This window comes from Phragmites australis, chromosome 19 (assembly GCF_958298935.1).
Source record: "Phragmites australis chromosome 19, lpPhrAust1.1, whole genome shotgun sequence".
Classification (NCBI taxonomy): Eukaryota; Viridiplantae; Streptophyta; class Magnoliopsida; order Poales; family Poaceae; genus Phragmites; species Phragmites australis.
The window spans coordinates 5,917,130-5,933,059 of NC_084939.1; the positions used below are offsets into that span (position 1 = coordinate 5,917,130).

The window sequence follows — 15,930 nt, forward strand, 5'->3', positions numbered from 1 at the left end:
AACCCATCGAAGATCTGTCGTTGGCATTGTGGCGGTCCCACCCTAGCAGGTTCACCAACGGGGCGTCCTCGCCGAGGCATAGCTTCCCCTGTCGCGCGGGTCGGGGTAGGGGAGTAGGATCCAGCGGCCCCCATGGGATGGGACTGTCAGACCCGTCCAAATTGCACCCAGCTTAATCAATAATTAAGTTGATTAAAACAGAAGCAATTCCGGCAGTCCCGATATATGATCAACAAAGTCCAAGATCACAACATATACTGTTTACAATATAATTTCATCACCAGATATAAACAAAGTGTAAAAGTTTCAACTCTTATTACAGACCTTGTTCACAAGTGCCATGTCTATTAGGTAGCAGAGTTTTCATACACAATGAAAATATATAAATAAACAACAGGCCAATGACACCATTGTCTATAAGGTACCACCGGGACTAACTCGGACATTCCTCCCTACTCCTGGCCATCACCAGCATCATCAGGATTAAATCATCCATGCATGAGTTTATCACTACCTGCATCAACTTAAGAGTAGCATCCTGAGTACAAATATACTCACAAGACTTACACAATATAAGTATATTCTATCCTGACTTCAAAGATAATGCATTTAGTTAAATAGCATGGAGTAGCCAAAGGTTAAGTCAATTGAGCGAAAAGTACTTTGATCAATGTGATGACCTGAACAGCTAGCATTAGACAATAAATATAAACCTCCCACTTTGTAAACTTTCTTAAATGAATATCAGCACTCCCAGAAGCCCACATACTTTCCATTTCTTTTCCCAAATTGAACAAAACTCTACGATGTTGTCCAATGGACATTAAGCGTGCTCCATGACCGAGAACACGGCAATTTGAATTGATTTTACACCTCGTAGTGGAGTACTTCTTTACCCACACGACACAAGACCGTTCGGCTTGTGCAACTTGCCAGCGACACAAGGGGTACCCGTAACAATCTTTCTCAAATAAGCCTCAACCGTTTGGAGCGTGCGCCTAATGGTGCGGAGGTAGTGCCATCAACTTCTGTACTGTTGTAATCTTAATCTTTTATATACGATGTATGACTGTGATGTCACAAATATTATGCTATTTGATCTAAAAATTGATACATAAGGTACAGGAGATCTCGAGAATGGATGTAACATAGGTGGCATCATTCTTAGCTCGCTGCTAATCGATTACTCCTGAAAAACTGGTTCTGGTGGAGAAAGTTATTGATATAGATTGGTAGATGACTAAGATGTTTATTCTTCCCAATTGTATCGGTAGTGCCCTTGTGCAAGTCTTGAAGTACATTAGCAAAGTTGATGCCAGATAATGGACCATCAGTTGAAACAACCAGCGCACCGATGTGCTAGTGCCAAGAAGCCAATGTTTCTCAACCTGCGCAAGACATGAGAGGACAACTCGCGCTTGACAAACTTCCCAAGGTACGGATTTGCCAGTGATGAAATATTCTGCTCCATATTCTAGATTCCTAGTTGACAAAATTCTCTGCATGTCATCGAATCTTTTACCGATCCCTTATACGCTATCGAAAAATTAATGTTACCTTTAGTGCCACTACTTTAGTTTTTTCCCCTTATGCCACTCCCGTGGATTCTGTTACTCCAAGTCTCCAAGTCACTGTTAGAGCTAGTTGCCATGTCAATTTTAATGAAAGTGGCCAAAGTGCCCTTGGTCATTTCTTTTCTTACATCATCCATGTCCCATTCCCCAACTGAGCAGCTTTTGCAGCAACAAATCCAGAAGCCGAGAGCTCCTTTCCGCCGTCGCCCTGCCGCCAGAAGCTCGGGGAAGCACCATCGGGACCTCCTACATTCAACCCCACCACCCATTCTACCCCTCCTATCGTGTGGGCCACACGCGAGGTCGTCTTCTCCTGCTCCGGCAACCATAGCGAACTTCGCCTCACCGCTGAATTTGCGACGCATGGTGAGCCCCACCTCCATTGCTTCTGTCCATGGCTTCATCTCATCCTTGAGCATTGTTTCAACCACTTCTTGGTGCAGATCCGTGCATGGACAGGGCCTTCGCGCCATTTTCCCCGCCACTTCAAAGCTCCTTACCACCGATTGAGCAAACCAGGTTGTCCCCGTCTAATCCTGAAACACGGTGAGCGCCTGTGAGCCGCACTTAAGCACACCGGCCCACGCCCATCTCCCCTCACTCCGGTGAGCTCCTCGCCGCCAAGATACTTCCGGACGCCACCGTTGTCGATGTGTATCCCGAATGAGTTCCCCGCGTCACGCAGTGGCGTAGGTGCAAGCCTCTGCCGCCGCCAGGCAGCACGTGCCAGCGTGAGTGCAGGTAATGCGGAGGAAGAAGACGACATGGGTATAGATGTCTTTTTGCATGTCAGTTAACAGCTATTTGACGAGAATGGCAAGGAGGGGAACGCAAAATTAAAGTAGTGACATTAAAGGGAACACTAAATTTTCGATAACATATAAGGAATCCCGTTGCAAGCCGGATAAATTTGCCAGCCTCTCCTACTAGCATCGATCAACTCGGCCACTCTTGCTCTCGACCTCTCACTCGATCGGTCCAGCAAGGCATCAAAGGATGTTGTCACCGGAGGAGCCCGCCGTGGCTGCGCCAGAAAAATTTATCGATAAAAAAAATTTATCAAAAATTAGCGATAAACAGGATTATCAGATTTATCGGAATTCTATCGATGATAGAAAAAAAAAGTCGGACAAAATTTGAAAAAAGGATTCAATTTATGTAGAAAATCACATATATTGCATCTAAATCATTTGACATAAAAATAACACATAAATAAATTAGTATTGGAGGGGGTGGTCTAGCGGCCTGTGGACTGATGTCTTGTTGCTCGCGTGTTGGATCCGGAAATCAAAAGATGCCAAATTCAAAAATTACCGAAATTTTTGGCCGATAAGTAAATTTACCGGCCCGCCGATAAACAGGATTATCGAGTTTATCAAAATTTTTTCGGTGATAAATTTTTCACAGGCGCCACCTATGCCGCTAGGCGTGGTGTTCGACCCTGCCCGATTCGATGGCGGCGTTCTATATCCACCGCTCTTGGAGGAGGAGGAGGAGGAAAGAAGAAGAAGCGGTTCTTGGTGAGGAAGATGGATAGCTCACTGGCGAGCCTCTCAACGATGAAGAGCGGAAGAGGACGAGGAACTTTACGACAACGACGATGACGATGACACCGACAATGAGCACGGAGAGGGCGACGAGCCGCTGGGCGAAGTGGCCGGGAACACGACTTGGAACTGGCGGCAATGGAGTTCCTTCACTTCCTTAGGCAGCCGGCGCGGTTTGCCTCCGCGAGAGCACGACTGGCTTCATGCGTATCGCCATCGCAGAGGCAGAGGTGGACCAAGAGTCTAGGTAGGGATGGGGCCCCGCTCCCCGTTCTCCGACGGGGAATTCCCCTATTAGGGGACGGGGATTGAGCCAATTTTCCTCCACGGGAGGTTTAATGGGAGAAAAGTTCCCCCGTCGGGTATGGCGGGGATGGGGACGGTTCCCCATCCCCCGTCCTTGATTCCCCGCAGGGCCGCGGCCCAACTGCAGCCGAGGCTGCCGGCCCAGGCACGGGAGTGGAGCAGGCCAGGTGGCCTGGTGGGCATTCGGTTGACGACCGAGCAGCTGGTTTTGGCGCGAGGCCCGTGCGGGAGTGGAAGCAGGCTGAGACTAGTAGTGCGGCCCAACACAGGAGTTGATCCAGACGCATGGGCTGCAGGGCAGAGGCGACTCAGAGCATGGCCTGCTGCTACATGAAAGCTGTAGCGGGGACGGGGATCCCGTCGGGTCTCCATTCCCCTTACGGGGATGGAGAGAACAGAAAATTTTCTTTTATTCAGGAACGGAGATAGAAAACCACGACGGAGAATTCTTCCGTTGACATCCCTAAGTCTAGGAGACCAGGACAGCGGCGATGGACAGATCCTCGTGCACTACCGCTACACCCGATTCTCGAGACCCGGAGTCGGGGGCACGGCGTCGTCGTCTGCAGCGGATCGAAGCTGCACCGCATCCGATTCCTAGTCCCCTCCCCCGCCGCCGACCCGGTGAGCTCGCTGCGTCTGGCCGGCGCCTCCCTGGCCTATCTGATCTACCCCAGCTGCTTCTACGAGCAGCTCCAGGCTGTGTGGTCGAGCCTGGTCGCGGCGGCGCCGGTGACTGTCCCGCCGCGGGCCACGCACGTCGAGGTGACCATTGACGTGGGCATCCTCCGGCCCGAGGACCGTACCGGATGGCGCACATGCTCGCGGCAATGCCGGCGGTGGCGCGCAGCCGCGCAAGGCCGACGCGTGCCCCGCGCTCGGTGACGTCGGCATGGAGCTGCACCTTCCGGCGCCGGTGCGCGCTGCGACGTGGACGCAACGCGGCCTGCGAAGCGCAGGAAGGTCGCCGGGGAAAAATGCCCCATCTGCTACGAGGTGTTCGAGAGGGTCGTGGCGGCGTGGCCCGGGTGCTCCCACGTCTTCCATAGCAGGTGCCTGGAGCAGCTCCTTGTGACGGTGAAGCAATGCTGCCCTCTGTGCAGGAGTGAAAACCCCCCACTAGAGTAAACACTGCCTCCCTTTTGGACAGCTTATGGCAACAAAAAAAAAACGCTTATGGCCTCCAAACGGTGCGCTTATGCCCTCCTTCTCTCAGGCTCGATTCTCCCACCTGCCCCCGATTGCCCTAGAACGCAGAAAAGGGTAAAGAAAAAAAAAAGGTTTGGTTGGATGCGGGTCTACTCCACGAGGAGCCGTACGGACGTAGATGATATCATCACGACCTCTCTTTGCGTACTGCTAGGGATGCTTAACTAGAGTAATCTTGTTCTTCAGAGTGATGGTCATGGAATGGATCGTGTCTGTCCTGCTTAGGATTGTGGATCAGTTGAGCTTCTATGTGTGGACAAAACCTGTAAGGGTAGAGTTTGGTTTGTTTTGGTTCTAACTTTATCCAATTAAATAGACCAGATTATCTGAACTATAGAAACCAAGTAGATGCCTTTGTGATGGAACTATCAGACTAACTCTCAGAGTAAAATTAGTGGAAGTTCTGCCAAACAACAATTTGTAGTTTTCAATTCTCAAAGTGATTTCTTAAAATAAATTAGATTTTAAAAGTTAAAAAAAAACTAGCTTCCTCTAACTCACTTCTCTTACAGAATCATTTCATCCGTAGAGTTTATCTTATAAAATTACTTTTAACCATAGAATCACTCTCCTAAAAATTTTAGATCAAAAAAGCTATAACAAACAGACTCCATTTCTTTTTTAAGGCCTCCACTTAATTTTGCAAAGCGCACTCTTATATCTAGATTCAAACATCTTTGATTAACAATTAGGTTTAGAATTTGTCGATTATAGGATATAGATTTAGTACCAACGGATTCATATTTGAAAGTACTTTCGTATGATACTAATTTTATGGTCATGAGCAATATAATACAATAGATATTAATGGTCAAAGTGTAGTCTTGAAAACCGCACCAGGTCAAATCACACTGCATTTTGAAATGAAGGGAATACAAACAGACCTGGAACAACTGGGAATAACCAAATTCACAGGTGGGTCCGCAAGATCTCATGCGCTCCTCTGCATACACCAGGCCAGGCAACTCCTCTCTTGTTTACAAATTAAGAAGGGAGTTATGGGGCAAACAGAGAACAGTTTCATTCACCTCGAGCTTGGCATCTGATCTTAGTGTTCAAATCGCATTCAGTTCCAAGCTCGATGCAGGGCTTGGTGGCTCCCTGCAATCAGTGCATTGTTTACTTACAAAAGCTGATGCTCAAGGCCACCATGGCCGCATTTATTTCTTATTTCCTAACCACAAGAGTACTCAGGCTAAAAAATACAACATTGGTCGTGATGGCCGTCCGGCCTCCTTGGCGAAGTTCAGAGAAGCTGCTTGCCGCTGATGCTGTGACCGAAGCTGATGATGAACGTGCGGATCTCCATCGGCCCCAGCTCGACGACAAGCTTGGAAGGATCCACGGGGCCTCCCCGGACCACCTTCTCGTCAGCAGGAGGCCCTTCCACCTTCCATTTCAGGCGCTTCTTCTCCATGGCTGCACGTTCTTGGTTCGCAGATAAGCTTGTTTCAATGACCTTGCCAATCTGGAGCAGTAGGATTGGAGAAAAGGGTTGATGTTACTCATGAAGACTGAAATAAGTGTAAATCAAAAGCAGAGTGAAACAAAGATGACCTTGTTGTTCGGGAATACTCTCTTGAGGTCGACACTCGCCAAAGCTGAAAGATCCTTGTGCTCTCCAGCCTATTGTGCACAACAGCACATGACAAGACTTAGAAAAGAAAATAGGATATACCTGACCTGGAACAAGAAAAAGTAAGAAGGATGGTGCAAAACCTCGTATAGGTGAGCAAACCGAAGGAGAACACTTCCATCTTCGAGTTCCTGTGTATTGAACAAATATTTGACACGTGCAAAGAAGTTTGAAACAGATGCTTATGTAGTAATGATTTGCAAAAGAAAATTTTTGCACTTGTCCGCGATACACACCTAGAGAGCACATGGTTTCATTTTCTGTAGCTCATTGGCTGTTATTGTTTGTCATATTAAATTACCCAGGATTGAGCCAGGATAAACAACTAGCTTGCAACAATGCACAAAATATATTACTCAAAGAAGATAAATGAAGCTTCCAAATTTCAACATAGTCATTGGTTAACATAAAAGTATGTCCATGATTTTTTATTCTTATGAGTTATGTACATTTTCAGTTTAAGCACATTATGGATACAGTGGTATAAAGAGGCAGATACCTGAAGGGTAAGCAATGCAACATTATCAGGCAAGCTGTACGTTGGATCCATTGCAGAGAATTTTGAAATATGAGAGTTTGCCCAGTTGCCTCCATCCTGAGTAAACAAGTATGTGCATGTTAACTACAGGAATAACCTGTTAAGTAATCATGTTAGTGACAAGTTTCACTCCATACCTGCTCTGAGAAAGCAAGAAGGAGAGGAGAGTATATTTCCTGGCCAAATGTCCGACGCCACCTAGCTCCTTCTCCTTTTGGATCAATTTTAAGATAGTACTTTCCTTCGATCTGTTAAAAATACAATAAGATGTTTTCCACAAGAAAATGTATCTTAATTTTATCCTCCAATATGGCTTAATTGCAGATAAGTAATTAATTACTACCTCAATGACGAGCTGAAAAAATTAGTATGGCTTTTTTTGTCAGTGCTACTTTTGAGGAACTGGCTTCATGCCATTATCAAGTTATGAATTTAATCCGCCCTAATCAGTGACATGTTTTCTCAAGAAAAAATGGGATGCGTTCATTCTTTTACATAACCAACAACTGACTTTAGCTTCTATCCTACGTAAGAAGTCAGGAAGATAATCCCTTGTACTTACAACTAGTCCTTCACATTGATCATCGAGACAGACTGTTTCATTTAGCGCCTCTGCGACACCTCGTCCATCGTCATGGAGCAGCCTCCTATACAGGGAGTACTGAGGGTTTAGCCACACAGACTAGAGAAAAAGGAAGTACTAAAGTATGAAACAAGCAACAAACTATTATACAATTATGCTGCTTGAGAATGTACCTGTGTAGCATTAGCTCTATTTGTCCATCCTTTATGCTGGAACCTCCAACTGACCTATCTACCAGTACAGACAACTCTTTGCTGCCATCTTCCACATAAATGCCAAGATTAACCTGAAAAGATATACAAAATTATCTATGTTATTATAGATTGTCCCAACACAATTTATATGTAAAACTACAGAGTGATTTGCTCAATTCTTCATTGCACAATTAGTAAGAAGTAGAAACAGCATTCTAATTTTTTAAAGCATTGATAAAAGAACTTTGAAACAAACAGGCTGTGCACATGTCAGACTCTCAGCCCTTTTCATAATCATCAACCTATTACGCAGCATATTTTTTGCAAAGATCACTAAATGTTAACTTCTTATGCCACCATATGCATACAGCTGAATGAGCTAGCATCTAATGTTTATGTTGCCATCTTTTAGTAAAATACATAACCAAATAACAAAACAAAATCCTCTCAGAAAAGTAACAGAGAATAATCAATTTAAAACAAAATCAACTGAGTGGAAAAATGCATTCTTGACCACTTTCAGGTGTGACTCAAAGATGAAACACAGCACTTTATTAATGTTATTGAACTTCATTAAAAAAATATAGAGAGCACACAAAGCTCACAGGATAATAGTTTCCAGCAACAGGCTGGTGCACTTCGATCTTCCACTCCGATCGATAATCTCTTATCTGCAAAAAAGGGTACCTCATGTATTAACATAAAGCTTGCGATAATCTTACACCATTAAGCCATGTATTTTCTGTATTAGTTATCCATTATGCTATCCTTTAGTCCCTTTCATTTTCTAAGCTGGCACACAATTATTTCCTAAGAACTTTGTCTATGGGAAGGACGACAAAAATGCTTTGCTGGGATAAAAAAAAAAAGGATACAGTGCCGGTGCTGCATACCCTTTTGATGAAATCGCGCCCACTGGAATCAGTATAGAATGTTTTGTTTGTCGCCATGTTTGTAACAATTTCAGTTGCTAGTTCTTTTCCATTTCCATCATCTATTGGTATAGGCCCAACCTATACATGGGAACAATTCGTTCAGAAGATGTTAAATATCTCATGCCAATAGAGAGAAGAAAAAAGATAGAGGCAAATTGTCACACAAAATGTGAAGTTTGAAAAACAAACATCTTTAGCAAAGCAAGGCACATCTTATTGACAGAGCACTCACTATGAATTCAGTTTCCACATAGTCCTTCCCCTTGTAAACTCTGTTAATCTGCGCAAAGAATAAAATTTAGAAAGAAGAACATATTGGATAAATACTAATTGATTAACCAAGATTTAAAGAACATAATTAAACTAGTACCGATCATCTCATGTTTCTTCCACAATCGCAAATTAACCAAAAGCGATCTATATGACTAAAATCTGTCATCTACTGATAGACAAATCCTACATACTACTCATACTACTAAAAAATAACTTGATTAAATAATAGTAGTGGACGAGTGTAAATATTGTTGCTAATGAGGAGTATCCTTACATATCTCGGTTATGTAAGGAACGTGAGCTAAAAGAAACATTAAGATCCTTGGGATGTTAAGAAAACAAATAGAATATAGAAGGTCCATAATTGATGATTCAGAAAAGCATCTCTCATAGGAATAACCTGATATATCCATGAATTAATTTGCTGGTGCACTTCATCCAGTATGGGCCCACGCAGAACTGTGAGAGGAGCCTTGAAGTGGGCAAGGTAAATTTAAACAAGGCACATGTTAAATCTCTGTAAAATCCTTAGATCGATACTGCAACTTATATGTTATTCTAGAGAAAATCTGATCCCTTCTTCATACCTGACCCTCAGTCTTGATAGGAACTGTGCCATTAGGGCGAAATATGTATGCTCCGGAAGCCTATAATCCAGGAAAAAGGAAATTAACACCATTACGTGTAAATGCTATTTTCTGGTAAAATGGATGACTTATATAATCTTTAGTGCACCTGAGGATCACTTCCGTTTCCATCCTGTCCAATGTAATACTTGTATTTCTGTTCGAAATTTGCTTCAACCTTGAAATTTGTTAATGCAGTTAGTACAAGAGATTTTAGATCACAACCGAGGCTCAACAAAAAAATCATAATCTAATACTAAGCAATGCACACATAACCTGCTAGGTAAAGTTATTTTTGGAGACTCAGCTACTAACAATAAGTCTATAGTCATGGGTAATCTTATAAGCATGCAACTTCATTTCTGTAGGATAAAAGCAAGGCAATAAAAAGAAATGTCCAGATTGAATATAAAGAAGAGCAAATTTCAGAAAACCCGGGGTTTTGTGATTGTTGTCTCATAAACCCCAGATATATTGGCTTGTGACACATAACACCGCAATTTGTGGTCCAATTGTATCATAAAACCCCACCCCTAAACAAAACATCAGTTTTTCACATGTGGGTCTCATTCGCAAGCAAGTCCATTTGGCCACTCTTGACACCATGAGTCCGCATCTCCCTTCGTCTTTGAGATCAACGCTCATCACCCCCCCCCCCTAGTCATTGCTCCTTCATTGCTTTCCTCACATGCCCGGGCGTGACCCTGAGCGTAGGTGCCACTGCAACTTGGGAAATTGTCTGAAATTTTGTATTAGAGTATGATTAATTTGCCAATTGTGCTTCAACCATACCGACTTCTTTCGCCCGTAAATTTCCATTCTTCTTGATTCAGATTTTACACGTCATCTGTTTATGATTTAATCTATTACCATCCTAGGTTGGTTGGTGATTACTCTTCTTCCAATGCATTCGTGCATGAGAGGAGAGATGAAGTTGGTTCCTTGTTCTTCTATCTGGATTGCTTGCTGCACCCTATAGGAATTTGCTTGGCTGAATCAGAATTTAGAAGCGCGTGAGAGCAGCTAGGGCTTAGTGAGGGGAGTGGCCATCTGGGGACTCTTGCACCATCGAGCGAGACGGAAGAGTCAACTTTGATTCTAGAACCCAACACCTAAGAAAGCTTTGTTTTATGCTTAGATCCCGAAGGGTGGGGTTTTGTGATACAATTGAACACCCAAATAGCGGGGTTATGTGTCACGAACCAATATACCTCGTGTTTTCTGAGACAACGACCACAAAACCCCAGGTTTTCTAAAATTTACTCTAAAAGATTATGCTTCGGCACATTACCTGAGTCTTACTATCGGAGTACAAAGATAATGCTCCAGCTGCATTATATTGAAGTTTCAAGTGCCCTTGCCCAACTTGTAGGTTACTGCTTTTACTTCCTTGAGGCGAGTATAGAGTGGATTTCGAAGACACAGATGCTGGATTATACATAAAGAATTAGAAAATTATTTTGAGTAATAAGCCTTACGTTGACTCATATAAGGAAGAAAGACATGAAGTCACCTGATTTCTTCGTGTTTGAGACAAAATAAGTATTAAAACCAAGAGGTGGTACAGACACGGGAAAAGCAAGCCAAAACTTGGGCTTTGCACCTGGCAATGTGCCCAGGTAAGCCTTGACATGTTTGTCCCGTATGTTCAATGAGGAAGTAGCCATAGGCAGAAGTTGTGATTCAATTTCTCTTCCTTCAGAATCATGAACAGCAATGGAATCACTGAAAACCTGTCGATTCCATATATTGGTACATTTAATTCATTGTGAAGTGACGCAGCTTCATGGTAGAAAAAAAATGGAACATTAAAACGCAAGAAATGTCTTCTTTTCCAGAGAATGAAAAAAAAAATTGCATACTGGTATACGAAGGACGTCTTCTCGTTTCCACCCAAGAGAGTTGTATACAAGAACAACCTATAACCCAAAAAATGAAAAAAAATGATTCTATACAATCTTTTTTGGTTAAAAAGTATCATGTGTGGCTTGAAAAAAGTAATGTTTTTCTTTAAAAAAAATGCATGAGTTGAGAACAAAACTCACCAAGCTTTTGCCTTTAGGAAAGTCCATCTCAGAAGGAGGGCAATACGTAACATTTAGCAGAAGACACTTAAAAAGGAGATATACAGATATTAGAAATACTAGTCATTTCTAAATAAAAAGGAGAATTTAGAAGGCAATCCATATCAATTATTGTGTCCGTTTTTTTAGGCATGTGCATGCTGTCCTAAACTAGGAAACACTAATCAAATATATTTCACATAGCAACGTAAGGAAAGGAGCTGCCTCCAATTGATCTCAAAAGAAAGTGGCTCTACTTCTCACATGTAAAGAAAAAAAAAAGGCGCAAACTAACTTGTGAAAACTTTGTTGTTGGGGATGAGCAACGTGATTTGGAGCCTGACTCAGTCAAGCAAGCAAGAGAAATCGAAACGAGCTCCTGGGCCTGTAAAAAGAATTGGACCAAATGAAGTGATCAAATACCAAAAGAAAGAACATCAAGCATGAATTGCTGGTTTGCATCAATTCTCTCAGGAAGCTTACTCGTGTATATCCAATTGACAATCTCTTTGCATAATCATTTGCAACATGTTGCTTCTCTGTTCCTGTAACAGCATCATGGTGCTGCGCAAGAGCTAGAGCATCACCTAAACTATCTGTTGTGAGACCTGAGCTGTGCCTCCCTTTAAAGAACTCCAGCTGCCTAGCTGCCTGAAGATAGTTGAATTTTAGGTTGATGATGGTCATTAGAAAGCTAGCGCCCAGCATAATGGAAAAAGAATGTCAACACTACCAGATAATATCCACTCATCATGCGGACATATCGTTTTAAGGCAGGTCTGCTTGTGAAGTAACCTGTCCAATACGCATTCGGGTCATCTGCATATCTGGAAGAATAAATACAGTCATAACCATGTGCACACAAAGCAAAGTTAACCATACAAAATTACGCATATAAGATAAAAACATACGGGAAGAAATCATTGGTCTTGAGAGGCCACTGCTCATTTGCAGCATATTTTGCATCAGTATAAATGGAAGGTGTGGAATAAAGAGCATTGACACGACCGTCCTGAGGTATGGTCCAAAACAACAAGCATGTGAGTTTGAACATTTTTAACAGCGTTAGGCTAGAAAACTTCACTATTGTTTACTTATTTGCCAGAAGTATGAAACAATTAAGCACTTATGTTCTTATCTGGCTAGATAACAATGAAAGAAATCAAGTGTATCGCATGATATACAGATATAGATTATTATGGGAGATTGAGAACATTGAAACGCATCAAATGTATTTTGTATACCATAACTAAAAAATCATCATGGAAATAGCTCAGAAGATATGCATTGACGCCATGACCTTTCATGATGGAATGAAAATTAACTGAATAAATACAGTTTTTTGTAATATCCATGTTCATTCTGACCTTGTTCACATAGTGAATTAATTTGTCCATATTTCTGAACCAACTCTCTGCGTATTGGTATTTGAAGTCTGTTCCCATTGTAAACATGATATGGTTTGTCCTCGTGATATTTGCCTACAGGAAAGAAAGAAACAAATACAACTTAGCATGCGAAGCCGTATTTCTGATCAGAACAATAATATTAATTATGAATATTGTAGTTCAAATAACCACTAATAACATGAAATGCAGATAGGTCAAACTTGAAATTAGCAGAGAGCACCCAAGTTGCATTCTCATAAGTCATAAAACTTATCACTGCAATTATCAGATGGCCAGTCCAAACTAAATAAGGTACAGTTTGTAGTAACATCAATCAAAAAACTAGTAGATTTTGTTGCAGTGTAAATAGCTGCAAAGAGAGTACGTCAGCACAAATAAAAAGAGCATGAGCATATTGAGGTTCGAATGTATATGTACCTGTGCTAGAGCTGCAGCAACAAAATCATTTACTCGTTCTTCAACATTATAATCAAAAAGAAAGGGATCATCCTGCATAGAGGAAAGCCAAGTATTGGCTCCTGCCTAGTGCTTGAAATATAAAATAACTCTAGTTCTGATTAGTTTACCTGGACGACAGGGGAATCAGCATCAACTTCAAAATAGAATCCACCAGGAGGTGGTTCATAGTTTTTTGGAAAGATACCAGCAAAGATCTGGAAGAAATGTACAGATTGGTAACATTACAAACAAAATAGAGTATTTCAGAAATTTGAGAAGGTGGGTTAGCACCCACGCATTATGGAATTATTCGTAAATGGAACATCAAATTGAGGTGTGACATGTACTTTGCAAAAAGAAAAGGGCACTTACATCAGCTGATGAGCCGAAGGTCTTGGAGCCCCTCCATACAACCTCAAGTTCTTTTGTTCCCTTTCGCGTATCACGGTCTTGGTAATCAATCCGGAAGAAATAGAAAGCATCAAATCCTACCTGACAGACAATAAAATGTTTACTGAGCCATCTCTCTTCTAGTAAGTCTAATATGTTCTTTAAACACTGCAGGGGCACCTGTAAATTCAATCAAGAAATTGAGTTCCTTTTATACAATAGTTCTGTTGGGTGGTCGAAAAGTGTGTCAATAACATTACTATTGAGGGAAGTGGCAGCCACATGACAATAGATCCTTAATTTCTTATTGTCCGTGCATATATAAGTAGTTATACTATCAATAGAATATCCAGTCCGCAAAAAAAAGGGTAGAATATCCCAACATTTAGGTATTAAGAAAATTCTTAACCAGCTGTTGAGTCAAATTCACTATAATAATAATACAGACATTATTGCTAAAAAGTGTCCATCTTATCATGCAAATGTGACGAACGGGAAAGTAGCAGCACAACATATAAGAAATTTAACTTAGTTGAGCCTGTGAAAGCACTAGCCACATGGAATAAATATAAAGATGTGACATAAACGGATATGGCTACAGCATATTACTTCTGCGCCAAGAAGGTAAGCCTGAACCGCAGAGTGCCCAAACGGATCAATCTGCCAGCCAATCCGTGGAATCTGACCAAACTCCTCCTTGATGAACCTGTGCCCGAGCGTAGTCTGATCGATCATGTCGATGTAGTGTACGGCGGCCTCATCGTGCATGCACATGCCCCCATTTCTTTAACACCAGAAACAATATGTCATTCACCATGTAGCACAGAACAGAAAAAAGGTTGCCAGAGCAACCTACAAAGTGACAGCTTTGTAACAGCAAGGAACATACATTAACTCCAATCGTCCAGAGCTGATGAGCCCCTTCACCGTATCCTTGATCATGTCGTTCTGGTTCCTCCACCATCTCTGGAAGAATGCCTGCAATCGTACAGAAGCCACTGATCAGGAAAAAAACACCATCCAACCAAAGAGAACCCACATTGCACTATCGCAACATGATGCGAAGCATTTGCATGCAGGGTTGTTGATCTAATTTCAATTCTCAGAATCGGCAGCAAGGAACTGAGTCATGTACTAGTTCAGTAGTTCCCCAGGACGAAATGCTCACAGAAACAACAGTATGATTACAGGTAATTGTACATTGCTTCCCACCCCCAAATTCCACGCTCCAAGGTTGCCACAACCCAACTTCTGACGCATCGAGAGTTAGAAACAAGAGAATTATGTTTACCTGCTCCACATAGATGAACTTGCGGTTCTCGTCTTTGAGAAGCGCCGGGATGAGCGAATCCAGCACGTTCTGCACGCACGCCCCCTGCAACCAGAAAAAAAAAAATCAAAGGAAATTGGATTAGAAAAAACAGAGCAAGGCTGGGAGCGGTGAGCCGAGCCCAGCAGAGAAGGGCGCCTCACCTGGATGGAGTTGTTGGATCCGACGTAGTACTGGTCGACGGTCTTGAGCCAGCCGACGTCGTCGTGGGTGTGGGGCACCACGTGCACGTTGAGCTTCCCCGCCACCACCCCCGCCGACGTGTTGTAGGGGATGTAAACCGCCTCGCCGGTGCCCGCGGCGGCCACGAGGAGGACTTGGAGGAGCAAGACGGGGCCGAGCCGCACGGGGCCCATGGAGGGGGAGCGCCTACGGAAGCTTCTAGAAGCGCGGAGCGGGGGAGGGAGGGGGAGGCGGTGGTGGTCGTCGGGGACTGGCACTCTGGAAGTGGCTGCGACCGGCGGCGCCGTGTCTAAGAAGCAGCGCGAGTGGGGCCCACCTGGCGGTGGGTGGGCGCGAGTAGTTGCGGTTGCGGGCTCGCTGTGCCACGTCAGCCTCCGCGGGGGCGCATTTGCATTGTTCGCATCTCCTTGGAGGAAAGTTCCAGTATAGTTTTATATCCGAAGCAAGATTTCAAGTTCGTTTTAAAAAAAATTCTCATTCACCAGTGAAAGGATCAAAATTCTTAAAATTTTACCGAAATTTTGTTTTTTTTTCTCTGCTCTATGATCCCACGTGTCAGTGAAAAAATCCAAAATTAGATATTTCGTTCTCCTTCAAAATTAGTAAATTTTAACAAAATTTTAATCTCTGATCTAAAGTTGCTGAGCATAACTCTAGTGGTTGACATGCAGAAAATTACCGGCTTATAAGGGCATG

General features: G+C 43.0%; 2 protein-coding genes across 2 annotated transcripts; one reads left to right on the top strand and one right to left on the bottom strand.

The window, feature by feature from the left end:
- The first annotated feature begins 3,494 nt into the window (after positions 1–3,494).
- On the top strand, positions 3,495–4,961 carry LOC133900157 (uncharacterized). Its single transcript, XM_062341289.1, has 3 exons — positions 3,495–3,602; positions 3,896–4,273; positions 4,319–4,961. Exons 1-3 carry the CDS (start codon positions 3,495–3,497, stop codon positions 4,553–4,555), a joined length of 723 nt encoding a protein of 240 aa, XP_062197273.1. The 3' UTR covers positions 4,556–4,961.
- Positions 4,962–5,587: 626 nt separating this feature from the next.
- LOC133900069 (probable alpha-mannosidase At5g13980) lies at positions 5,588–15,622 on the bottom strand. Its single transcript, XM_062341163.1, has 29 exons — positions 15,195–15,622; positions 15,013–15,096; positions 14,611–14,699; positions 14,331–14,505; positions 13,704–13,823; positions 13,460–13,546; positions 13,311–13,382; positions 12,852–12,965; positions 12,396–12,496; positions 12,218–12,311; positions 11,968–12,135; positions 11,780–11,869; positions 11,467–11,532; positions 11,284–11,340; positions 10,935–11,154; positions 10,713–10,849; positions 9,531–9,599; positions 9,383–9,442; positions 9,196–9,267; positions 8,755–8,802; positions 8,481–8,600; positions 8,193–8,258; positions 7,567–7,679; positions 7,373–7,457; positions 6,948–7,058; positions 6,772–6,867; positions 6,356–6,403; positions 6,194–6,262; positions 5,588–6,104 (listed from the first exon to the last, which is right to left on the bottom strand). Exons 1-29 carry the CDS (start codon positions 15,405–15,407, stop codon positions 5,883–5,885), a joined length of 3,066 nt encoding a protein of 1,021 aa, XP_062197147.1. The 5' UTR covers positions 15,408–15,622; the 3' UTR covers positions 5,588–5,882.
- Between the last annotated feature and the right edge of the window lie 308 nt (positions 15,623–15,930).